This window comes from Megalops cyprinoides, chromosome 2 (assembly GCF_013368585.1).
Source record: "Megalops cyprinoides isolate fMegCyp1 chromosome 2, fMegCyp1.pri, whole genome shotgun sequence".
Taxonomy (NCBI): domain Eukaryota; kingdom Metazoa; phylum Chordata; class Actinopteri; order Elopiformes; family Megalopidae; genus Megalops; species Megalops cyprinoides.
Window position 1 is genome coordinate 62,976,640 of NC_050584.1, and position 25,310 is coordinate 63,001,949.

The 25,310-nt window shown below is 43.0% G+C and overlaps 1 protein-coding gene across 1 annotated transcript; it reads right to left on the minus strand.

The window, feature by feature from the left end:
* Positions 1-3,406: 3,406 nt before the first annotated feature.
* LOC118772012 (histamine H3 receptor) lies at positions 3,407-25,310 on the minus strand. The gene is made up of 4 exons (XM_036520246.1): positions 25,061-25,310; positions 19,342-19,508; positions 7,884-8,746; positions 3,407-4,172 (listed from the first exon to the last, which is right to left on the minus strand). The coding sequence occupies exons 1-4, from the start codon at positions 25,308-25,310 to the stop codon at positions 3,545-3,547; spliced, it is 1,908 nt and encodes a 635-aa protein (XP_036376139.1). The 3' UTR covers positions 3,407-3,544.

Below are 25,310 nucleotides of genomic sequence, written 5' to 3' on the forward strand. Positions count from 1 at the left end.
AAACCCTTACTGATGTGCATGAAATCTGTTTTTTTTTTTGTTTGTTTGTTTGTTTTTTTTACAATATTTGAACAAGAAAAGCCAGACTCGTGGGTATTGTGTAAAATATTCTAAATATCAAAATAATATATTAGTCATCCAGAGAAATATACCCTGCAATATATATCAATAACTGAGTCAGAAAATGGATGTGTTTGATGTGAAACTTATGAAAAATTAGAGTGCTTCGCCATTATTTTAACTATACTAATAGAGTGTGACGGACACGAGCTTCAGGAGCTATATTTCCCACGTGTCTCAGGCTCAGGTGTTTGCACGGTTGATTTTTTTTTTTTTTTGTTTGTTTTTATCCCGTATGTTGTTCATGACTAGTGACCACTGCTCAGTAAGACCATGATACCAAAATGGCAGAGCTTTTGTACTTATAATCAGCATCTCAGGTCAAGAGGGGAAAGCCAAGGGTGATCACGCGACTCGCTCCTCTTACCGCATCGCGCTAATTTGTCACATGACGCGTTGCTAGAACGTGCGCTACCACTCTGGAATCCCAAAGACGGAATGATTTTTATCCCAAGGAGGAAAGAAAGGAACATGATTAAAAGAAATCCTCCAGGTCCGTAGCGAAAAGGGATCACGGTCGTCCGCATTGGAAGAAACACACAACTCGTTAGAACTGTCAAACGCCCCCGTAGCCAGGATTTGTCCGTAATCCTGCATTGAATGCTCGTCTACAAAGTCCCCTGCTTCCCGCATCGCGGTCATTTCCTGTCAGTGAAAATCAGCAATCTCCTTTCCCGTGTTGCAGCCTCGGCTGTAGAAATGAAGCCTGCATCTTCATTTTATGCTGTGGAGGCGAACAGTTATTACATCATGTTTGACTTTTCCACTAGCGGCGAAAAGAACGTCTCACATCAATATAATACCTTTTCCTCCACCAATTCATCCCTCTTTGAAATTTTCATCAGTTTCATGTCTTATACACTAATCCCAAGAAAACTTGTATCTAAAATCAGGCAAGCTTACACACGGTAGTACAGTAAAGATGCACTCTACACTTTAACACTTTAATTGTTGCTCTTTTTTAACATTCGGTTTGCACAGTTGCATGAATTAAGCATTCACATGTTCATTGCTTTACAGCTTAGAGAAAATAATATTCTGTAAATTTCTGTTGTTTTGGTCGCAATTTCTGTCGCCTGGTCTGGCATCATCATCATCATCATCATCATCATTATTATTATTGTTATTAAAGTGTGTCTCTGATTCATGGGTGTTAGCCCCTTTTCTGCGTTCAATTCTACATTTAAGTGCCTTTTCAAGAGCCAAAATGTCTCGATAAACCAAGTTTGGATTACAACAAAGAGACAGGCCTTCTTCTTTCCTTTTTTAATTGAAATTCTTGCTCTACAACACATTGACAATCAGGTCATTGCACTTGCTTTAACCAACATAAACATGGACAAATGAAAGAATAATCCTGATGTGTATGTGTTTGTAAGCACACAGTAAAGTGAAAAAAAGCACAGAACTGGCCTTTTTCACCTAAACAGCCACAGCAAAAGATCTTCCTCTCCAAATTTCTTAGCAATAATAATTAATAGAAAAATGCATTCAATGGTTCTTTTTAAACTGGTTGGAAACACAAAACTCAAAATTAAGGACTACACAGCCTATAATGGTTTCTGAGTTTTAAATTACTGTACATTAAAAAAATTGTCTTTTTTCTCAGTTTCAAGGGTCGGAGACATATATTCACGGAAACACAGAAGACGGCAGAACAGTTAAAAAGATCAAAACAATGCTGTTTTTCTATAACCATTATTCAAGGTCACTTATGGAGCAGACCCGAGGCGAATTCACTTTGAGACAAACCATTTTGTTTGTAAAGTCACAACCCCTTTCTATTAGTACACATAATGTGCATGCTATGAGTCCTTTATACTGGCCAGACAAAGCACATAATTACAAACATATGTATCCACGCTGAGAACTCATTATAACCCGATGACGTTCGACAGCTATTGCAGCTTTAACAGCTCTACAGACTAGCTGGAGCAACTGAAACCAGAGGTTCTTTCAACATACATTCAAAGCAGGGTAGCAGACCACATAAATATCAAAGGATGTATTGTAAATCTCTGAGCGCGCACCCCCTCCCTCTTCCACCCAATGATATCTTTTTTAAGGTATAGTACCAGCGGCCTGTTTTTCAAAGCACAGGAAAGGCAGGTGTGAGCATGGCAGGATGGAAATTGCCTTTCTGTACATCCAACGTGATGCGACCCCGAATATCTTTTGAAGGGCACGCACAAAAGACGAAACACTTACTCTCATGGCAAGCACTCACGCTCGGAAATGAATACATCGGTCATGAGGCTTTCATGCTGATTGGTGGTGTCACATCATGCTATCACCATGACGATAAAATGGCACCACATGTGACTCGGATTGAGACACAGCGCTGAGCGACGTGCCTTGTGATAAACATGGAGATAGCCTGCTGAAATTGAAATAGGGACCACAGCGTAATTTTCCACGACAACATATCTCAAAGATATGACAGGGTGGGATGAACCAGCTCATCTTCCTCCATTGGGGGTTGAAATCCAAAAACGCGCTGGTACAACCACTGCTCCCTTTACTGTGGCATCTGTATTCGTGTCAATCACAGGAAACACTCTCCTTGTAGATCCTCTTGGGTATTTTTTTTTCTTTCCCTTTACTTCACAAAGAGAAAACTTGACTTGACCTTATTTATCCTTGCTATTGACTATTTTTTTCTCTTTTGTCTCAAAGAAATGGACAAACAGTACCAACTGAATTTGTTATGTAGACGGCACATACGGTGAGTGAAAGAAAAACAGATACTTTACAAAATGTTCTGTGTTCAGCACATCCTCCTGTTCCCTTTATAGTTTACCAATGTCCAGTGTGAGTGCGAGTTATCATTACGATTTCATCCTGTAATTTAGGAACAAACGTCTTTTCCATTGTATTTTACATGCACTGAGTTCAGAAACTATTACTACACGTTATTTATACAGTTGGTGAACTTCTTCAAAGCATTGAGAAACACGTGTCTACACATACGCACTCCTTTGGATAGAAGTTAAAATAACGTCATATTGAGTGACACATTTTGAGTGACTCTCATCTGCTTTGAGATTTTTAAAATTGACAACTGAGTTTGCTAGAATCCACCACATTAATTCAACCTAGATGAGCATCATCCCCCAAAAATGTTGGCGCAAAGCAGATATGACAAATGGATATTTACAGTATAAACTCATTGCGTGTGAATTTTTTTCTGTTTGACAGAAACGATGGGAAGTTTAAACATATGCATCACAGGTATGGACATCGGAGAACAAAGAGGAGTTTGCTTCTGCATTTGATTAGGGTCTGTTACCGTGTACATTGTGCTTCTGGCCCGGGCTGAGCATTGACTGTCCGGAGGAATCCCTCCCGTCCCCACCTCCATCCCCCAGCTTTCTTTGGAGAGGGATATCTTAATCTGATCAGGAATCGCTTGGCAGCAACCCTGTCAGGACTGCGTCTCAATCTGAGGCTGCACCGATTGGCGTTTGGGGCACAGAATTTTGATGAAGGCCCTCTTGAAGCTGCTGTGGCAGAGAGGGTACAGGAAAGGGTTTATGGCCGAATTCAACCACAGGAGCCAGAAGGTGATCTCGTACCAGTGGTAGTCCACGCAGCGCCCCCTGCAGGCGGCCCGGATGATCATCAGGAGGGTGTACGGTGCCCAGCACACCCCGAAGATGCACACGATGATGGCCAGGGACTTGGCGATCTTCTTGTCCCGGGAGAGGCGCGAGTGCTGCGTGATCCTCTTGGCGGCGCCGTGGTGGTGGCGGCGTCGGCCACCGTTGCCCAGGCAGGCCCGGGCACTGGCGGACCTCTGCTTGGCAGGCGCGGCCTTCTTCTTCAGCACCAGGGAGTTGTGGCTGGGGCAGCTGGAGGAGGGGGACATCTCCTCCTCCTCTTCAATGGCCGCCGCCGACGTGCCCGTGGTGCCCTCGCTGGACGACACCTTGCGCGTCTTGACGAAGAAGACGGACGAGCCCTGGGAGGAGGGGAGGAAGTGGTGGCCGCCCCCGCGCTCCTTCATCTGCATGGCCCGGCTCCGGTTCCGCCGCCGGATGTTCAGGTAGATGCTCAGGTTGAAGAAGGCCACCGAGATGAAGGGGAGTCACTCGAGCAAGGAGATGAAACACCATTAAATCTATGAACTGACAGCCAAAAAATAGATAGAGAGAGGGGTTTTACCCACTAACTGACCAAAGGCCATGTTGTCAGGCAAAGCAGAAGCCCTTACTGATGTGCATGAAATCTGTTTTTTTTTTGTTTGTTTGTTTGTTTTTTTACAATATTTGAACAAGAAAAGCCAGACTCGTGGGTATTGTGTAAAATATTCTAAATATCAAAATAATATATTAGTCATCCAGAGAAATATACCCTGCAATATATATCAATAACTGAGTCAGAAAATGGATGTGTTTGATGTGAAAATTATGAAAAATTAGAGTGCTTCGCCATTATTTTAACTATACTAATAGAGTGTGACGGACACGAGCTTCACGAGCTATATTTCCCACGTGTCTCAGGCTCAGGTGTTTGCACGGTTGATTTTTTTTTTTGTTTGTTTTTTTTTATCCCGTATGTTGTTCATGACTAGTGACCACTGCTCAGTAAGACCATGATACCAAAATGGCAGAGCTTTTGTACTTATAATCAGCATCTCAGGTCAAGAGGGGAAAGTCAAGGGTGATCACGCGACTCGCTCCTCTTACCGCCTCGCGCTAATTTGTGACACACATGACGCGTTGCTAGAACGTGCGCTACCACTCTGGAATCCCAAAGACGGAATGATTTTTATCCCAAGGAGGAAAGAAAGCAACATGATTAAAAGAAATCCTCCAGGTCCGTAGCGAAAAGGGATCACGGTCGTCCGCATTGGAAGAAACACACAACTCGTTAGAACTGTCAAACGCCCCCGTAGCCAGGGTTTGTCCGTAATCCTGCATTGAATGCTCGTCTACAAAGTCCCCTGCTTCCCGCATCGCGGTCATTTCCTCTCAGTGAAAATCGGCAATCTCCTTTCCCGTGTTGCAGCCTCGGCTGTAGAAATGAAGCCTGCATCTTCATTTTATGCTGTGGAGGCGAACAGTTATTACATCATATTTGACTTTTCCACTAGCGGCGAAAAGAACGTCTCACATCAATATAATACTTTTTCCTCCACCAATTCATCCCTCTTTGAAATTTTCATCAGTTTCATGTCTTATACACTAATCCCAAGAAAACTTGTATCTAAAATCATTCAAGTTTACACACGGTAGTACAGTAAGGATGCACTCTATACTTTAACACTTTAATTGTTGCTCTTTTTTTAACATTCGGTTTGCACAGTTGCATGAATTAAGCATTCACATGTTCATTGCTTTACAGCTTAGAGAAAATAATATTCTGTAAATTTCTGTTGTTTTGGTCGCAATTTCTGTCGCCTGGTCTGGCATCATCATCATCATCATCATCATCATTATTATTATTGTTATTAAAGTGTGTCTCTGATTCATGGGTGTTAGCCCCTTTTCTGCGTTCAATTCTACATTTAAGTGCCTTTTCAAGAGCCAAAATGTCCCGATAAACCAAGTTTGGATTACAACAAAGAGACAGGCCTTCTTCTTTCCTTTTTTTAATTGAAATTCTTCTTCTACAACACATTGACAATCAGGTCATTGAACTTGCTTTAACCAACATAAACATGGACAAATGAAAGAATAATCCTGATGTGTATGTGTTTGTAAGCACACAGTAAAGTGAAAAAAAGCACTGAACTGGCCTTTTTCACCTAAACAGCCACAGCAAAAGATCTTCCTCTCCAAATTTCTTAGCAATAATAATTAATAGAAAAATGCATTCAATGGTTCTTTTTAAACTGGTTGGAAACACAAAACTCAAAATTAAGGACTACACAGCCTATAATGGTTTCTGAGTTTTAAATTACTGTACATTAAAAAAATTGTCTTTTTTCTCAGTTTCAAGGGTCGGAGACATATATTCACGGAAACACAGAAGACGGCAGAACAGTTAAAAAGATCAAAACAATGCTGTTTTTCTATAACCATTATTCAAGGTCACTTATGGAGCAGACCCAAGGCGAATTCACTTTGAGACAAACCATTTTGTTTGTAAAGTCACAACCCCTTTCTATTAGTACACATAATGTGCATGCTATGAGTCCTTTATACTGGCCAGACAAAGCACATAATTACAAACATATGTATCCACGCTGAGAACTCATTATAACCCGATGACGTTCGACAGCTATTGCAGCTTTAACAGCTCTACAGGCTAGCTGGAGCAACTGAAACCAGAGGTTCTTTCAACATACATTCAAAGCAGGGTAGCAGACCACATAAATATCAAAGGATGTATTGTAAATCTCTGAGCGCGCACCCCCTCCCTCTTCCACCCAATGACATCTTTTTTAAGGTATAGTACCAGCGGCCTGTTTTTCAAAGCACAGGAAAGGCAGGTGTGAGCATGGCAGGATGGAAATTGCCTTTCTGTACATCCAACGTGATGCGACCCCGAATATCTTTTGAAGGGCACGCACAAAAGACGAAACACTTACTCTCATGGCAAGCACTCACGCTTGGAAATGAATACATCGGTCATGAGGCTTTCATGCTGATTGGTGGTGTCACATCATGCTATCACCATGACGATAAAATGGCACCACATGTGACTCGGTACGGATTGAGACACAGCGCTGAGCGACGTGCCTTGTGATAAACATGGAGATAGCCTGCTGAAATTGAAATAGGGACCACAGCGTAATTTTCCACGACAACATATCTCAAAGATATGACAGGGTGGGATGAACCAGCTCATCTTCCTCCATTGGGGGTTGAAATCCAAAAACGCGCTGGTACAACCACTGCTCCCTTTACTGTGGCATCTGTATTCGTGTCAATCACAGGAAACACTCTCCTTGTAGATCCTCTTGGATTTTTTTTTTCTTTCCTTTTACTTCACAAAGAGAAAACTTGACTTGACCTTATTTATCCTTGCTATTGACTATTTTTTTCTCTTTTGTCTCAAAGAAATGGACAAACAGTACCAACTGAATTTGTTATGTAGACGGCACATACGGTGAGTGAAAGAAAAACAGATACTTTACAAAATGTTCTGTGTTCAGCACATCCTCCTGTTCCCTTTATAGTTTACCAATATCCAGTGTGAGTGCGAGTTATCATTACGATTTCATCCTGTAATTTAGGAACAAACATCTTTTCCATTGTATTTTACATGCACTGAGTTCAGAAACTATTACTACACATTATTTATACAGTTGGTGAACTTCTTCAAAGCATTGAGAAACACGTGTCTACACATACGCACTCCTTTGGATAGAAGTTAAAATAACATCATATTGAGTGACACATTTTGAGTGACTCTCATCTGCTTTGAGATTTTTAAAATGGACAACTGAGTTTGCTAGAATCCACCACATTAATTCAACCTAGATGAGCATCATCCCCCAAAAATGTTGGCGCAAAGCAGATATGACAAATGGATATTTACAGTATAAACTCATTGCGTGTGAATTTTTTTTCTGTTTGACAGAAACGATGGGAAGTTTAAACATATGCATCACAGGTATGGACATCGGAGAACAAAGAGGAGTTTGCTTCTGCATTTGATTAGGGTCTGTTACCGTGTACATTGTGCTTCTGGCCCGGGCTGAGCATTGACTGTCCGGAGGAATCCCTCCCGTCCCCACCTCCATCCCTCAGCTTTCTTTGGAGAGGGATATCTTAATCTGATCAGGAATCGCTTGGCAGCAACCCTGTCAGGACTGCGTCTCAATCTGAGGCTGCACCGATTGGCGTTTGGGGCACAGAATTTTGATGAAGGCCCTCTTGAAGCTGCTGTGGCAGAGAGGGTACAGGAAAGGGTTTATGGCCGAATTCAACCACAGGAGCCAGAAGGTGATCTCGTACCAGTGGTAGTCCACGCAGCGCCCCCTGCAGGCGGCCCGGATGATCATCAGGAGGGTGTACGGTGCCCAGCACACCCCGAAGATGCACACGATGATGGCCAGGGACTTGGCGATCTTCTTGTCCCGGGAGAGGCGCGAGTGCTGCGTGATCCTCTTGGCGGCGCCGTGGTGGTGGCGGCGTCGGCCACCATTGCCCAGGCAGGCCCGGGCACTGGCGGACCTCTGCTTGGCAGGCGCGGCCTTCTTCTTCAGCACCAGGGAGTTGTGGCTGGGGCAGCTGGAGGAGGGGGACATCTCCTCCTCCTCTTCAATGGCCGCCGCCGACGTGCCCGTGGTGCCCTCGCTGGACGACACCTTGCGCGTCTTGACGAAGAAGACGGACGAGCCCTGGGAGGAGGGGAGGAAGTGGTGGCCGCCCCCGCGCTCCTTCATCTGCATGGCCCGGCTCCGGTTCCGCCGCCGGATGTTCAGGTAGATGCTCAGGTTGAAGAAGGCCACCGAGATGAAGGGGGAGAAGAACTCGAAGGTGGAGGCGCAGAGCAGGAAGTACCAGGTGTAGTAGAACTCGGCGAAGCACTCGTCGTCGGGGACGTTGCTCTTGCCCACCACAAACTCCCAGAAGATGATGGCAGGGCCGTACAGGAGGAAGGCTAGCACCCACACCGCCACCATCTTGCCCACCGCCAGGTTCGTCATGCTCTGCTGAGCCCTGTAGGTCACCTGAGGGTGAAAGCAAACAGGAAGAACATATTCCAATTAAAAAGTGTGGTGTAGTGGTTAGGGTTAGGGTTAGGGCTAAGGCTAAGGCTAAGGCTAGGGTTAGGGCTAGGTTTAGGGTTTAAAATGCACATAGCCACTTTAAAAGGTGTAATTCTGTTTACAAATTTACTTCCACTGTTCTGCCTGCCACTTTGCCATTTAATGCCTTGTTATTTTGTCTATTTATTGTCTTGTGTGTTATTCCAACCCTACACTGTACTTGTATATGGATGGGCTGACAATAAATTCTCTCTTGACTCGATTTGAGGGTTTGGGTTGGGGTTAGGGTTAGTGTAAATAAGCGGAAATACGTGGAAATACACACTCCTCATTTCACTCAGTATCCCTGTCTCAGTCTCTCTGGGCAGCCTGTGGGGAAACTCCACAGCCATTCATATTATGGATCAGCAGCAGAACAGCGGGGTGGCATAGTGGTAAGGAGCAGGGCTTGTAACCGAAAGGTTGCTGGGTGGATTCCCTTCTGGGACTGCCGTTGAACCATTGGGCAAGCTAGTTAACCCAGACTTGCCTCAGTAAACATCCAGTTGTATAAACGGATAAAATTGAAACCTATGTAAGTTGCTCTGGATAAGTGTGTCTGGCAGACTAGAATGAGAAGGATTAAAGTCTGCTCTCGTTTGTAACGCTCAAATTGTTGATTTTTGTGTCTTTTCATTTTGGTTCAAATTTGTTGGACAGGCTGTTATTTATTCAGTAAAACACACTTTGATAAAGCACAGACCATGCCTAAAATGTTCTCCACTCTTTCGACAGTGTTTATTTGCAAGGTGTGAAATTCCTTGAAGAGAAGAGTGGGAAACTTATAATCTTTTATCTAACTCTGTAACCATTTTCCTCAAATACAATCAAATCCTTTAATGCTAGTTTGTCGGGCGGCGGTGTAGCGTAGTGGTTAAGGAGCAGGACTTGTAACCGAAAGGTTGCCGGTTCAATCCCCGCTGGGACACTGCTGCTGTACCCTTGGGCAAGGTACTTAACCCACAGTTGCCTCAGTAAATATCCAGCTGTATAAATGGATAACATTGTAAAGAGCTGTAACCTATGTAAGTCGCTTTGGATAAAAGTGTCTGCCAAATGAATAAATGTAAATGTAAAAGGTAATGATGTAATGTAATGTAAAACGGCAGGGGTGTGGCGTAGAGGAGTTACTCAACTGAAATGTTGTTACAGTGACTCCCCACTGGGGCATTGCTGTTGCACCCTTGGGCAAGGTACCTAACCAAGCATTGCCTCAGTAAATATCCAGCCGTATGAACGGATAACACTGCAACCTGTATAAGTCTCTCTGGATAAGGGCGTCTGCTAAATGACAATAATGCAATGTAAAAACGTAACATTCCCTCCCATGAACAGTAGTGTGGCCAAAAAGAACTGAGCCAACCAGGGTACATCCTCGGTACCTTTAAGCAAGATACCTCAACCAACGTACTTCAGTAAATGTTTACCTAAATATGAGTGATATTAAAGCCTCTACTGCAGTTTGGCTTCCTCTCCAAAATGTATGACTCACCTTAAAAATACACTTCTAGTTCAATACACTTTACTGAGCTTTAGTGAGTTTCTGGTCATGGGTTGTCTTGGACTAAAGCATCCAAATGTTTGTTTTTTCTTTGCATGTATTTTAAACCACTGTTGTCGATAACAGCTTTGGGAATTGTACCTAGGGTCCAGAAAACGCCCTTGTAAACACCACCTGTGCCAAATGCACTTCATTTGCACACTGAATGGTTTGAATGGAATTTGAGATGCATCCTTCATGACAGGGTGACAAACTAGCATTAAAGGATTTGATTGTATCTGAGGAAAATGGTTACAGAGTTAGATAAAAGAGTTTCCCACTCTTCTCTTCAAGGAATTTCACACCTTGCAAATGAACACTGTCGAAAAAGTCGCTGGAGAGTGGAGAACATTTTAGGCATGGTCTGTGCTTTATCAAAGTGTGTTTTACTGAATAAATAACAGCCTGTCCAACAAATTTGAACCAAAATGAAAAGACACAAAAATCAACAATTTGAACGTTACAAACGAAAGCAGACTTTAATCTTCCTCATTCTAGTCTAGCATTTCAGCTCTGAAGGAGGCAGACTCAGTATTTCTGGGACCTCTCTCCCCAGCCCCCAATAGCTAGCCCCAAACCTGGCCATTGTGATTTACATTTAAGAGAGTGACTTACATAGGTCACAATTAAACACATTATCCATTTAGACATCTGGATATTTACCGAAGCGACACTGAGTTAAGTGCCTTGTGTAAGGGTGCAGAAGGCAAGCGCCCCAGCAGGGAATCAAACAAGTAACCTTTCGGGTTCAAGCCCTGTGCCTTACCACTACGCCACAGTGCCACCCATCACAACAGCCTGCCACACTTCTTGCTGTGTTATTTTTCCCAACAGAACTAATTTCTGTGCCCCCTCTCTCAGTCATTACATTACACGCATTCATTTATTTTGAAAGGACCACACAAGGATGCCCCTGGACACCTTATGACAACACACCCCTTCGGTTTACGCAACCGCATTGTGACAAACTGACCACGGCCCAGCACCCAGGTCCTGGTATCTACACTGTGTTACTCCAGAGCCCATGCCTGACCACGCTTGTACTCAGTGGATTTTGCTAAACACGCCCTCCCCAGAATGTCAAACCATTTAAGACCCATGAGCCACTTCAAAAGAAGAGCGTTCTCACCTGGAGTGACACTTCAAAAGAAGAAGAGGAGGCGGACGGAGATCTCTTGCGCTCCTCTTTCAAGATGATGGCATCAGCTCTCATCTCTCATCTCATGTCTGTTCTTACCTCCTATCTAAACGTTCCTACTTCTGGTTTTTTATTTGTTCCCTGACCCCCTTTCCCCCCAATTACTGGGCTAAAGGAACAAAGGCGATCATATCATCAAGGAGTTTAGTGATTTTTGCTGTTTTTTTTTAAGGAGAGGTAGAAAACAGACAGGATTGATCCCATAGCCTTCCTGACCCTGGAGCAGCCAGTCCCATCAGCGCCCCCTTCAAAAAGCGAGGCAAACTCACATTGCTGGCATTGCTGCACCTATTCAAACTGATCAGAGGGAAATGCTTTTAGGAAAATACAACGGGAGCATACTCCTCTCCCCTTATGCCCAGTGTCCCTTTGATTGAATGTTTCTTTTTTTTAAGTCATTGAAGGTGCCTCCATCAGAAACGCATTTGGAAGATCAAAGACGGCTCTCTCATCATTTCACTGAAAGGTCAAGGAAGATGACTCGCATTCATCGGCGCGCAAGTTGTCATGACAGATGCAAAATAAAAAAAATTTCTCCTGAATACTGGCCAGACACCAATAAAGCAGCTGTGAGCATGGGAAAACATGGTGCAAAATGCACACAAATGCAATCAACCAATCATGCACGCCTGTGCTAACCTATCATTTTGTTGTCCGAGTGAACTCTGAACAATATGTGCTTTTCCTTTTTAACAAGGAACTTACACAACAAGGAAAACACATTTCATCATTTCGTTAGTAACTCCATCGATTCACCACTGAATTGTGCCAAACTTCAAAGTCTCACGCACAAAGTATTTGCCAAGAGATACCGCAAGATGGGCACCAGACTGCAAAGACTGTCCAAGCAGATGGGACAGTAACACTATTCACACTTTAGCCAGAGGCCACACTCAGTTCCTGTGTCAGTTCCTCTGTTAAACTGTCACATAAGATACTCAGCTTCACAGTGAGGGCAAGTGTGTCTCGGTTAAAAAAAAAAAAAAGTATTTTTGAAGGAGAATGTGCTTTACTGAATTTGTGTGGATGATGAGAAATAATTATCCCCGAGCTTGTTTTTGAGTACTCAGATAATTTTCACGCCATTGAGTTCTTCATGGCATAAAGGGAGTAGCATATCCTCATAAGGATGCATTGAATTACACTAGCTTAGCAGCTGCTCTTTTCCCGCTCTTTTCCCACTCTTATCCTCATCCACTTATATGCTATCCATTCATACAGCTGGATATTTACCAAAGCAGTTTAGATTAAGTGCCCAGTCCAAAAGTAGAGCAGCAGCAGGAATCAAAATGGCACCCTTTGGGTTTGACCACTTTGCCACACTGCTGGGGAAATGAATAAATAAAGGATACAACTGCACTACATTGTACCTTGGCAGACGCTCTTATCCAGAACAACTCACAAAAGTGCATTCTATAGGCAAGGCGATTATGTGCACAGATATTAAAACATTAGCGCCATCTTTGAAATGTAGTGTGATTATTGGAAATACTGCCACAATGGAATTAAGTGCTGTCAAAGGACATACGGTCTTAAACTTTTACCAAACAACATTAAGTTTAGGCTGTGCAACCTTAAACAGCACAGGTCTGTGTCATCATTACACCATTGCAACTGAGCTAAAGTCACGGCACAAGCTTGATATGCCACAAGCCTTTTGTCATTTAGGTTTAAATCACAATCAATTTTACAGCTACTATGTCATCTTAGAGGAAGAACTAGAAAAGCGATATGGCTTTTTGGGTTCATCACTTTTAGTTCTCATATCAGTGAGTGCTTTAAAAGTTACCTGGGGATTTCCTTAAAGTGAAACCCAGGGAACGTGTGTGGCTATATGTGCTTAGCTATAATGTACAGCTGGCAGGTTTTTTTGAAATACAATTTTTTTCCACAAATCTTCAAAATGATTGTTTCAAATGAAATATTCACGTTAAAGGAGAACTCCTTTGTGAATTGCTTTGAATATTATTTCAAAGCATAGCTTCAGAAGGTCTGAAAGCCTTGTTCAAAGGGTTACAGGATAAAGTGAAGGAGAATATAGTTATGAAGATTGTGATACAGCGGTATTTTAATATACAGCAGTAATGAAATATTAATATGTCTATATACTCACAGTCAGATTTGCTAATTATGACACCTTGAGTTGCTGATTTAAGGACTGCTTAAAGGCAATAATAGCCCGCCAGCTCAAATTTTAAGACAGCGTAGACATTTTCTCAGTCAAACAATGAACAAATTTGGGTGGTTAAGGCTCCCAGACTAATGGGGCAAAACTGACAACAGATTAGACAGTCTAAATGTAGTTTTAGCAATTCTGCCATCAAATATGCGCTCTATGACATATTATCATCCATCATCCAGCTGGAAAAAAATAAGCTTTTTGTTGTGTTGTTCCAGAGACAAACACGCCTATCCATATGTGCAGCCTACTAAGACTCCAAAGAGAACAACCAGTTGGGTACAAAAATTTATTTATTTCATCAAATCTACAGCATTTCAGCTGAAAAACAAGCCCAAAATGTACCTTTAAAAATCATTAATTTCTCAGCTAGAGTCTCTCACTCTTTCTCACCCAATGTCATTTCCAGCATATATGTCTCACACACACACACACACACACACACACACACACACACACACATACACACATACATATAATACGCATATATACATATATGCAATCATACAACGGTGGCAGTGTAGCACAGTGGTACGGAGCATGACTTGTAACCAAAAGCTTGCTGGTTCAGTTCCCTGCTGTGGCACTGCCATTGTACCCTTGGGCAAGGTACTTAACCCTTAGAATTGCCCCAATAAATATCCAGCTGTATAAATAGGTAACATGCAAATATTGTAACCTATGTAAGTCACACTGTGTAAGTGTGTCTGCTAAATGCCACTAATATAATGTAAATGTCATTTTTAGAAGGTTTGATGTTGCACAAAATAAATGGATCAAACAGCATGCACCTTTCCATTAAATGGGCTTAATACTTGGCTGAAAAATGACCTCTGTCCTCCTATCCTCTCTGTCTAAAGGCTTCAAAATGCATTCGCCTTGGCACAACAAGGCAAACATTTGCCTCACTATCACTTCACAACACTGTGATCTCCTTCTCCCCCTCTGAGATCGAGGTTGATACGACATTCAGTCCACGTGCAGGATCAAGACGCTGTGACAAATTAGCAGACCAAAAAAAAAAAAAAAAAACGAACAATTGCTTGTGTTGTTTCAGTGCCACAAACACTTCCACACGCACCACACGCACCTGACCTAGCGCGTGACAGTTAGATAGATGTCACATCCAGGTGTCAGATCTCAGGTCACAGATTATCATGACCTTAACAACAGAGTTCGGTCGGAAGTAAGACGAGCAGAGCCTGTGGGAGAGAAGCACAAACAGAGCTAAATGCTGCAGCGGGAAAAAAAAAAACGCATTTTACGCCGAACGCCGACTCTCACTTCAAGAACCGAGGAGACAGCTGAGAGTGACGGAGCAGCTGGGTCGTTACAAAAGGGCGTAATGATACGGTGTCTCTCCCCGACATCGATTCACTGCGTGCGTGCACGAGGGCAAAAAAAAAAAAAAAAACTGAAAAAGAGAAAGAGAAAACATCCAAAGCCTCTGCGGATTATGTGAACTGCGGTCTGTGTTTGCTGCGGAGTTCGGAGAGGAAGAAGGAGGGGGTTCACTGTGACGAGGTGGTTTCACGTTCACAAACACATCCTGCTGCTCTGGTTCCCGGGCCCAGAAGTGTTAGATGCAGCCTGATCCTATGCGGAGGGCCACAGCCTGGCGAGCTAGCTGGGGATTGCCTCTGTGCAGGCGGCCAGGCTTTGGGGGCGGGGTGGAGGCGGTTACTCAGATATGGCAGAATCGCATTACAGTTTCAATAAAGTCACACTGAAGGGAAATGGTAAGTAATTCAGAACATGTGGTGCATGCTGAGATGCTACCGGTGGTTATGTGCTTGAGGCGTTAGCATCAATGCTGCATGTTTGGTCACCTCATGGCAAACAAGGCGTCAAAGCGCTCATGTGGACCTCCCGCCAACCCGCCAACCCTCCGGCCCGGCACACCCGGTACCATAACGGATCCACCGGGGCCGGAGAGGGGAACCGCTAACTTTCGCCAGCCGGGCCGCTGTGCGGCGCTGACGGCTATTCTCGGCGACGGCTCCTGGGAGCTCGTTTCCTGAAAGTCATTAACCTGCACAGATGGACGCACACCGGGTGGAGGGTCGTGGGGGCGGCGAGTCGCCGGCAGCCTGGGGGACGTCGAGGCCCCTCCCTGGGTCACTGCGGCCAGGAGCTGGCACCAACACCACCGCCGCAGGAGCACAGAGCCAGCTGTGAGCGACTTGACCTTTACCGCATCAGAAATGTCATTTTTTCCCCTTTTTTTAACGTCAGGGTAGCCACCAAACCCACTCCTTTATTGCTCGACAGCATATTCTGTTGTTTCGGGGGGAGACAGATCGCTGAGTGATTGCCTCCAGATTGGCCGTTTTCGTGAAGGAAGCTGAAGGCTCGGGCCCGGGGCGTTATCTGGGTATAGCAGGCTACGGCAGCTGCCATATCCTGGCTCCTGAGAAACTCGAGAACACAAAGAGCCCCAAAGCCAAACCGCTTTCATGCTGTAAGCCTGCCTGTTCGGCTAAGACATTATGCAAAACCTGACCCCCCAACCCACCATCTCTGACATGTAAACAACTCCGCTCAGGCTATGCATACAATGCTCTCCCCCTCAGACACCTGTCGCATTAAATGCAGTGTAGAAGAGCTGCATACCGATCACAAAGTGCGCTTTAGAGAGGACTGCATCAAACACTATCCGAGGTTCAAACATCTGTGTCTGTCAAACCCGTAAATCATCATAACATATCCAGCTTGTCCGTGTTAAAATAAAATTTGACTCATAAATAAATCATCATCAAATGCTGCGTGGCGCTGCCATTGTGTGGCTGATGTTGCCTAATTTTACACAATTTTTTTGTAACTTCCCCTCTATGGCGTTGTTGGCATTCTGTTTTACAGAGGCTCTGCTGAGTATGTCTGACAGCAGTAAAGTTAAATGTGTGAGGCCGGTTGCTCTGCATTAGTGTTTGCTGTAATTGGATGGGGCATGCTGCCACCATGCCACCACCATGCCATGCCTGATGTTTTCTGTGGAACCAACACCACCAGCTGGCGTATGTTTAGTAACAACCCCCCCCCCTATAAATTACTACCCTCCACCCCCAGGCCTGTCCAATTTGGCTCTAGAATCGTGTCAACGGGGGTCTGAGATACTGGCAGACCTGAATACTTCTGATTCAAAACACAAAACAAACACCAAGGGCAAGCCAATGCACATCATAATTGATTGCTTTGCATTGAAAGGCATACTTGATAAACAGCTATGAATTTCCTATCCCACCTGCATCCAAATATTGTCATTTCACACATCTCATTGTATCATTGCCTGCTTTTGACATCCTGTAACATGAAACCAACCTTCACCAATCAGCATATTATCTCTGCATCTTCTGTAAAACGGAGTGAAATACCTGATCATTTAAATCCAGGGCTGAAAAGAGCAGCACAGTGACAGTTGATTCCTTTTGCTGAAAAAAGACACTATAATCAACAAGATTGTATCCTGAAATAGGATGCAATGTTCAGGCACCATTAAAGATGGTTCGGTGTGCCTGTGTTCCCATCCAGGTGCTTGCTAATCATTCTGGATGAAATTTGGAAGCATCATAAATGGAACACTGCCATCACATATTAGTGAGCAGTTTGAGAGCCCTTATTAAAAGGTTGATTATCTGCTGGCAATAAAACATGTTTCCATGTCAATTATCATATATCACAGCTGCCAAGGCATGAAGCACCATCTATATGTGTAGGCCCCCTTCATACAATATCATAATCAAAGCTTACTATAAAGCTACAGACTGATAAAAGAATCATGACCAGTGCGGTTTACAAAGGTTTGCCAGGGCTCTAGACCATTTCCCCTACTGATGTAAACACCGCTTCCAACATCACTGTTAATAATCACGTGCAGGTCAACCATGGTTTTTCAGTCATTACCGTACATGAGCAAATAGAGGTCACCCTTGATTTTGACATTAATACCATACATGCTCAAATAGATGTTATGCCATTATTTTTACATCAACATTACGAATACTCAGATACAAATTATCCATGATTGTTACATCAATATTTTACATACGCACGAAGAGGTCATCTCGGATTTCAAGTTTTTATTGAAGAATAAGTCAGAAAAAGAGAAGGACTTGTCTCACAGTACAGCTGTAGAGTGGAAACATGTAATATGTTCTGTGTCATGCACAACTGAAGACTGAATTTTTCTCCATGTCTTTTCATATATTTCTGGCACCACAAATTTCATCTGTGCCACAAGGTTCCCTTTTTTATTTATTTATCATTTTTATTATTTATATTTTCAAAGTGACATGCATTAATTAACGTCCCTTTAAAAACCAATGTTTTAATGTTGATAAGGTTGTCAGACTCTTTATCTACTATTTTGTTTATACCATTACCATTTAGCCTGACCAACAGACTGTGTTATTTGAAAATGTGAAAACGCTAAACATTCCTAATCTAATTAAATGAGGAAAACAGCAAGAAGTAAGACAAGGGAACCAAGCCAAATGACACATGGGGTCCTGAAATCAAAATTACATCAAAAATAATTAAAACAAGTCTGCTTTAGTTTTAATTGCTGTTGTTGAAAATATCTTATATCTACAAAACAAAAAAAAGAACTACAAACTAAAAAAATACTAAACCCCCCCCACCACTCACTATGAAAGTTTTGAAACTGTCACAAACAAGCACCCTTGAATCATGTAAATACGTTTTTGCTTCTTACTTTCAGAACTGGTTGTTATATTCCTGCTGTCTGCCAGAAGCCAGCAGTAGGCCTGTGAGCGGGCAGCTGAGGTATCTCGAAATGAAAGGCAGGCACATAAGGCCATGCTGGTCTCCTGTGAAGCGATATCGCATTAGAGAGCGGGTCTGAGTCACCGCCGCTAGACTTGCGCTAATGTTGTGCTTTGTCACGCACAGGGTCACTCTGTGAAATACCCACAATGTCAGGAGCAGCCAAATAGAAGATCAGTCACATCTCCCCCTTGAAACTGCAATTCCTTCAGTCAGAGAGGATGGGAGGACAGAGGTCGCTTTTCAGCAAAGTATTACACCCATTTAATGGAGAGGTGCATGCTATTTGATCCATTAATGTTGTTGCAACATCAAACCTGCTGACTTTTACATTACATTCTTGGCATTTAGCAGACACTCGTATCCAGAGTGATTTATATAGGTTACAATTTTTTGACACGTTACCCATTTATACAGCTGAATATTTACTCAGGCACTTCTGGGTTAAGTACCTTGCCCAAGGGTACAGCAGCAGTTCCCCAATGGGGAATCGAACCAGCAGCCTTTCGGTTACAAGCCCTACTCCTTACCACTATGTAACACTGCTTCCCCTACACTGCCACCCCATTTAAACAGTGAACACTGATATCACAGTCAGTTATGGTCTATGGTGAACTAACGTTTGAACTACAGTTTTTTGATGACAATGAGTGTGGCCCATTGGTTGTTGTAGCTGCTGTAGGGTGAAGTAGGTGGGTTTACTGCAACAAGCCCTTCCACTGCCAGCCAAAACCCAAAGCCAAACCATGAACTGAAGAAGGTTTCCCTCCTTTTGGAAGTTTCCTGCTCAGAATGAAGCTAGAAGAGGCCATACTCACAGCTCTGGTGACGGAGAGAAAGCGGTCATAGCTGATGAGGACGATGTTGAAGACGGAGGCCGTGCACAGCAGGTAATCTATGACCAGCCAGAGTTTGCAGAGCCCCCTACCGAACATCCAGCGGCCGGTCAGAATGTAGGGGATGTAGACAGGGATGCAGAAGGCCCCTGGAAAGGTACATTTACATTTATTAATTTGGCAGATGCTTTTATTCAAAGCGTCTTACAAGTGAGGCTGAGTACAACACAAGCAAAAAACCATAAGGAGTCAACAATATCAGAAGCATTACATGACCAGGTTTCAATCGTTGGCCAGACAAGGTACAAGCTAGCTGGTAGAGATAACAAGTGCATTAAACCATTATATTACATTTTTTACATATGGTTCAGTAGGAAACAGTTTTGAGACATGAGAAATAGCTTTAGGGCAGTCTTTCTCAACCCTCTCCTGGAGGGCTCCCTGCCCTGCATGTTCTAGATCTCTCCCTGCTCCAACACAGCTGATTCAAATGATCACTTTGTTATTAAGCAGCTTCAGGAGTTCATAACGAGTTGATCATTTGAATTAGCTGTGTTGGAGCAGGGAGAGATCTAAAACATGCAGGGCAGGGGGCCCTCCAGGAGAGGGTTGAGAAACACTGCTTTAAGGGGTAGTGTTTCAGGTGCTCAGGTGAGAGCGGAAGAGCTGTGTCTTTGGATGTTTCTTGAAGACAGAGAGGGACTCGGCAGAACAGATGAGGCATGGAAGTTCCACCATAGGGGGACAATGGTGGAGAGAGTTCTGGACAGCGAGATGCGACGGGGCTACCAGATTCCGCTTACGTATGCGACCACTGGTAGACACAGCGTCAGATATGTCACACTATCAGAAACGACACACTATCAGACATAACATGCTGTCACACGTGCCGCACTATGAAATATGACAGCATCAGAAACACCATGCTATCATGCACCTCATACCATCAGAAATGACATGTCATTAGACACAACACGCTATCACATGTGCCACACTATGAAATATGACAAGCTATCAGAAACACCATGCTATCAGGCAGTCCGCTATCGAAGACAACATGCTGTCAGATACACCATGTTATCAGGCCAGACATACTATCAGAGAAAGCACCCTGTCAGACACGCCACGCAATCATATGCAGAATCTGACATAATGGCACTGATTTATAGTGTCTCTGGGAAAAACATCTTCGAAAACAGATGGCAATAGGCGCTTGAAATTACACATGTATGTAATATTATAGTATGGAAATTATCCACGATCGCGGGCTGGTGGGGGTGAGGTGTGTTAAAGGAATTGGGTTTGTAACTAAAACATTGCAGGTTTAATGCTCATGTAGGGTAGCCCTTTTTCAGTCGTTGTTGATGAGTAAGATACCTGACCTGAACTAAGTAAATAGCCAAAAAAAAATACAAACTATTTAAGATGCTCTGAGTAAGAGTACTTCTAAGGAAATTAAAAACATTGACTAACTTACATACATTCAACATACAAATTCTCAAGCCTGTTCCAATGCAATTTTCAATGCTACATTCTGCAAAGCTTATAACTTGGCTTCTGTCAGATTGTACAAGTTGACCTGTGGTAGGGCTGGAATAGTGTTACGCTCAAACTCACTGGTCTGAAAGTGTTGTTAGCCTGGACTGACACTGTTGCTCGTTTAAACTGAATGGATACACTCCTGTTATATTGTGCTGGAAGTGGCTCTGGACAAGAGTGTCTGCTAAATGCATGTAATGTAATGTAATGAGCGTGTATTTATACTAAAGCAGTTCAGATGGAGCCCCTTGAGGGCATGGCAGCAGTGCTACATGTAATTACCGTGAAAGAGGTTGGCACTCCCACAAGTGAGACCCGAAGCCATGTTCACATCACACAGCTAAATTCTAGTGGCCAATGTCGTTACCAGTTGAGCTAAAGGCAATTTTCCCCCAGCTCTATCAGCTGCAAGGTCTAACCAGGTCTCAGGGAGTGATGTCATTGCTGAAACCACTCTGTTACCCGCCACCCTACTGGCTTTACGCAGGACTAATGCAAGATACTAATTTCAGCTCTGCCATATTTGGTCTGGGAGTGTTGTGAGCCTGGTCTGACACTGTTGCTCGTTTAAACTGAATGGATACACTCCTGTCCTATTGTGCTGAAAGTCAGTGGATAAAAGCATCTGCTAAATGCACGAAATGTAATGTAATGTAATGTAATGCCTTGTACTGTACCATGAAACATAACATAATGTGCTATGAGCGCTCAGATACATAGATTGAACATCCTTATGTTCTTGCAAATTATCCTGGATTTTTGTCATGCAGTTTTTGCACATTTAATTTTTTTTCTTCCAGAGACAATCAAACAATGCTTAATTCAGTTCTTTATTGTTACGTCATCATGGGTCTTACTTCAGAGGTACTCTACAAAGACATGTTTGCTAATCTGTTGCATTTCATTTTGCTACCTATATCTGGTAGCTGGAAGGCAGATGGTTCTTCTAGAATACATGGCTATATTGTCAACCAAATGATAAACATTTATTCATTTACATTTATTCATTTGGCAGACACTTTTATCCAAAGCAACTCACAAGTGAGGCAGAGACATACTATAGTCTTTTTCAGGAGGCTGGCTCATGTTGCCAAAGCAGACTTTTTACATAATATGGAAAAAAAGGGGGTAGATGATGGAAAATATTCTAGGTTTATTTATTAGTAAGTAAATCGAATGAGAAAGTGATGAGAAAAAAATCGGTGTGTTTTAAAAGGTAAGGTCATAACCACTGCCCACCCCCACAGAACTTTTTTCTATTATTCATCCAAGTATTCATTTCTATATGAAAGATTGTGCACTGGGAATGGGGAGAGGGCACTGATGACATGGCTGTTTTTGCAAACATACACTGCTGTTCTGCGGGGTTTATGCTTCTGGTGAGATGACAAGGCGAGAACACATTTACATTTACATTAATTCATTTGGCAGACGCTTTATCCAAAGCGACTTACAAGTGAGACTTCTGGTGCAGCACTGCCCTCGCGGCTGTCTACACTGCAACAGTGTTTTATGAATTTTGGATGCAAAAAAAAAAAACAGCATTTTTCCAATCACAGCATTAATCCAAGTCCAGATGGGTGTGTGTGGCTGTGTGCGTGTGTGTGTGTGCGTGCACACCTGAACCTCTGAGGGACAGCACAAAGAACAGCCATTTTACCTCATCTAACATTAAAAACTCTACTCGTCAATTTCCGTTCTATATTCAGTACCACTGTTCTCTTTTCACTTCCTTAGTTTTCAGCCTCCCACATCATCGCTGTAAGCAAAAGGACATAATGGCCACATTGTCACATCATAACCACTCAGTAACAATTGGAGCGCAGAGTTGTGCAATTTGAATAATTATATTTACATATACATCAGTACTGTATAGAATGTGAAGTTATTTCCACGGACAAATGTTACGACAATGTGCCGTATATTTAAAAATACATATTTTCTTGGCATAAGTAAGGCATAGCTCCTCTAGCTTTTATATACATAATGATGCATAATGGTGTGATTTAGTTCGCATCCATAAAGATTCACGGTTATTGCCGTTGTGTCCTGTGGTGTTGCTCTTGCTTACAGTGTTGATAGGTCGTGGCTTAAAAGTGATGAGATAAAAAGAAAGAGATGAAAGTGTAATACAAGAGAATGAAAAGGTCTTATCAGTTCTGAGTGAGGATGTTAACAGCTGCCGGTGGTCTGGAAAGATTGAGATGGAAGGGGGTGATGAGCTCCGATATGCTTATGAGGCAGCGCTACGTCTTAAGACGCTCACGGGTAAAAGTGGCAACGAGACGCAGCAAGCTGTCGCCACAGATACTCAGGTTAGAGATCTGGGTCATGTCCAGCTCCATTAATTAGGGAGGGGGCAGCTGGTGTACCAATTGTTTCGAACCGCCACTTAGAAGCGCGGTCAGTCAGAAATTGCTTTCGTGAGTTAAAGTGCGCGAAACGTTTGGAGGTTCGGGTTCAGTTCAATGGGCTACTATCACATTTGGACCGCCGGATACGCCTAGCTTAGCATTTTAATTCAGAGGAGTATGTAACGGTCGTCCCATTTTAAAATTTCTTTGTAGGTGTTGGTGATAGAAAATGCAATTCGTTATCACTGACAGAAAGAAGCAGTGCATTTTTGAAATAGCACCTGTTGCAACATACAACATCATCATTGACCAGCCGCCACACCACTCTGTAGCTTTTCTCCTCCCTGATACCTGAAGCTTAGTGTGGATGGGTTTCTTAAGTACTTTGATAAGACTCGGTACATTCCTGGAAAAAATCAGGTTGCACCTGGATGTGATATTGGTGGGCCAGTAGAGGGCAGTCTCTCCTCCGTACGATCAAGACGAAAAAAGCAATCAATCAATAAATAAACAAATAAATAAATAAAAAATAGCGAAGTGCAGCAATAGGAAGACTACTGTAGGAGACACGACCTTTAGGAGAGATTCCGCGGTGTCCCAATTCCCAAACTGCCAGCCCCTGGGTAATTGGTTAAGTAATTCCTTTCCTTTCCACCTTTCCTATTATGTTATGAAAATTCTGGTGCATCCCCTGTGTGTGTGTGTGGGGGGGGGGGGGGGGGGGGGGGGGGGGGGGGGCCGGCAACCCAACACCCCCACCCTCAGACACGAAACGCTGTTAAAGCTACAATATAAATATATTCCAAGGTAATTAAGTATTAATTTCAATATTTGTATTATTTAAGATGTTGGGAATTGATCAATCTAGCTGTGCGAATGCAGAGTTAGTGCTAAGATTCCATACATAATATAATCTTATCACTTCGAGTGAGGTGAGGTAATTATCGGTGATTTTTGTAGGTACTTCTTAACTAGACTAATGACTTAACTAGACATTCGCCAAAAAGTCAAGTCAGGTGGAACAATCATAGAATGCATATCTGTGTAAGTGACAGAATCTGCTGTTGTACTGTATTGGACTGCTTCCAGCCATTTGGGACAAACATCAAATAATTTGACTGCTCTGTTACTAAAATCGTTTCCATTTTCCATTTTTTTTTTCGAAAAATGGAAAAGCTTGAAAGCAAACGGGTCTAAAAACGCACAGCCACAACATGTTAAGGGTTTTTAATACTGGCAGCTATGACCATGCCATGACACATTCTCTCTAGGGGTGCCACCTCCCCAAATCTCGTTTTGCTGGATAGAGATTTTTTTTTTTTTTTTGTATGTTTACTTTCAGTGTTTGCCTCAACAGGCATTTTGTTTCGAAGAGATAGAGCCGTATGAAAACGCTAAGTAGTCACAAGCATGAAGTTACATTATGTTAACATTTAATCAATATAACCAAAAATTATGTTCTCTTGTGTTGGAAGTCGCTTTGGATAAGAGCGTCTGCTAAACGATTGCAAAGAACGTGACTGCGTACGAGTACCGAGTCTGAGCAAAACTAAATAAAACTAATGACGCTTAAAAACCAGATCAAATCAGGTCAATAAAACAACGAAATGCATAAATTAGCCCCCCTATATGACTACATTCATGCCGAATCAGAATGCATATGGGTCACTAAAACACCTTTTACAGATCTTTTTTGAGCGCGTGGGGTATTTTCATTTCATTTTGCACATTGGTTGCGCATGCGAAGATGGGTAGTTATAAAATTTTATAAAAGCGAAGAATGTGAGTGCCATTCCAACTATACTCACCCACAAGAAAATCTGAAATCGCCAGGTTCAAGAAGAAGTAGTTGCTTTGGTTTCGGAGGCTCTTGTCCACCACGAAAGCGAGGATGACCAGTGCGTTCCCAACTACGACTACAACTACGAGAGTTACCATGAGCACGGCCAGGATAACCATGATATATCCTGGAAAAGCTACGCCGGTGCCACTGATCCCCGTAGAATCGTCGTAAGTGGAATTCAAGCTCGTGTTAATTCCATGGATATCAGCTCCCAT

Bases quoted from the DNA above. Each gene is read 5' to 3' on its own strand.
- LOC118772012 (XM_036520246.1), bottom strand. From the start codon at position 25,310: ATGGGAGCTGATATCCATGGAATTAACACGAGCTTGAATTCCACTTAC. The intron at 19,509-25,060 runs GTGAGTATAGTT...GTACCTTTCCAG, and splicing joins GATTTCAGATTTTCTTGTGG to GGGCCTTCTGCATCCCTGTC. The intron at 4,173-7,883 runs GTCCTGACAGGG...CTTCAACCTGAG, and splicing joins CAGCCTCAGATTGAGACGCA to CATCTACCTGAACATCCGGC.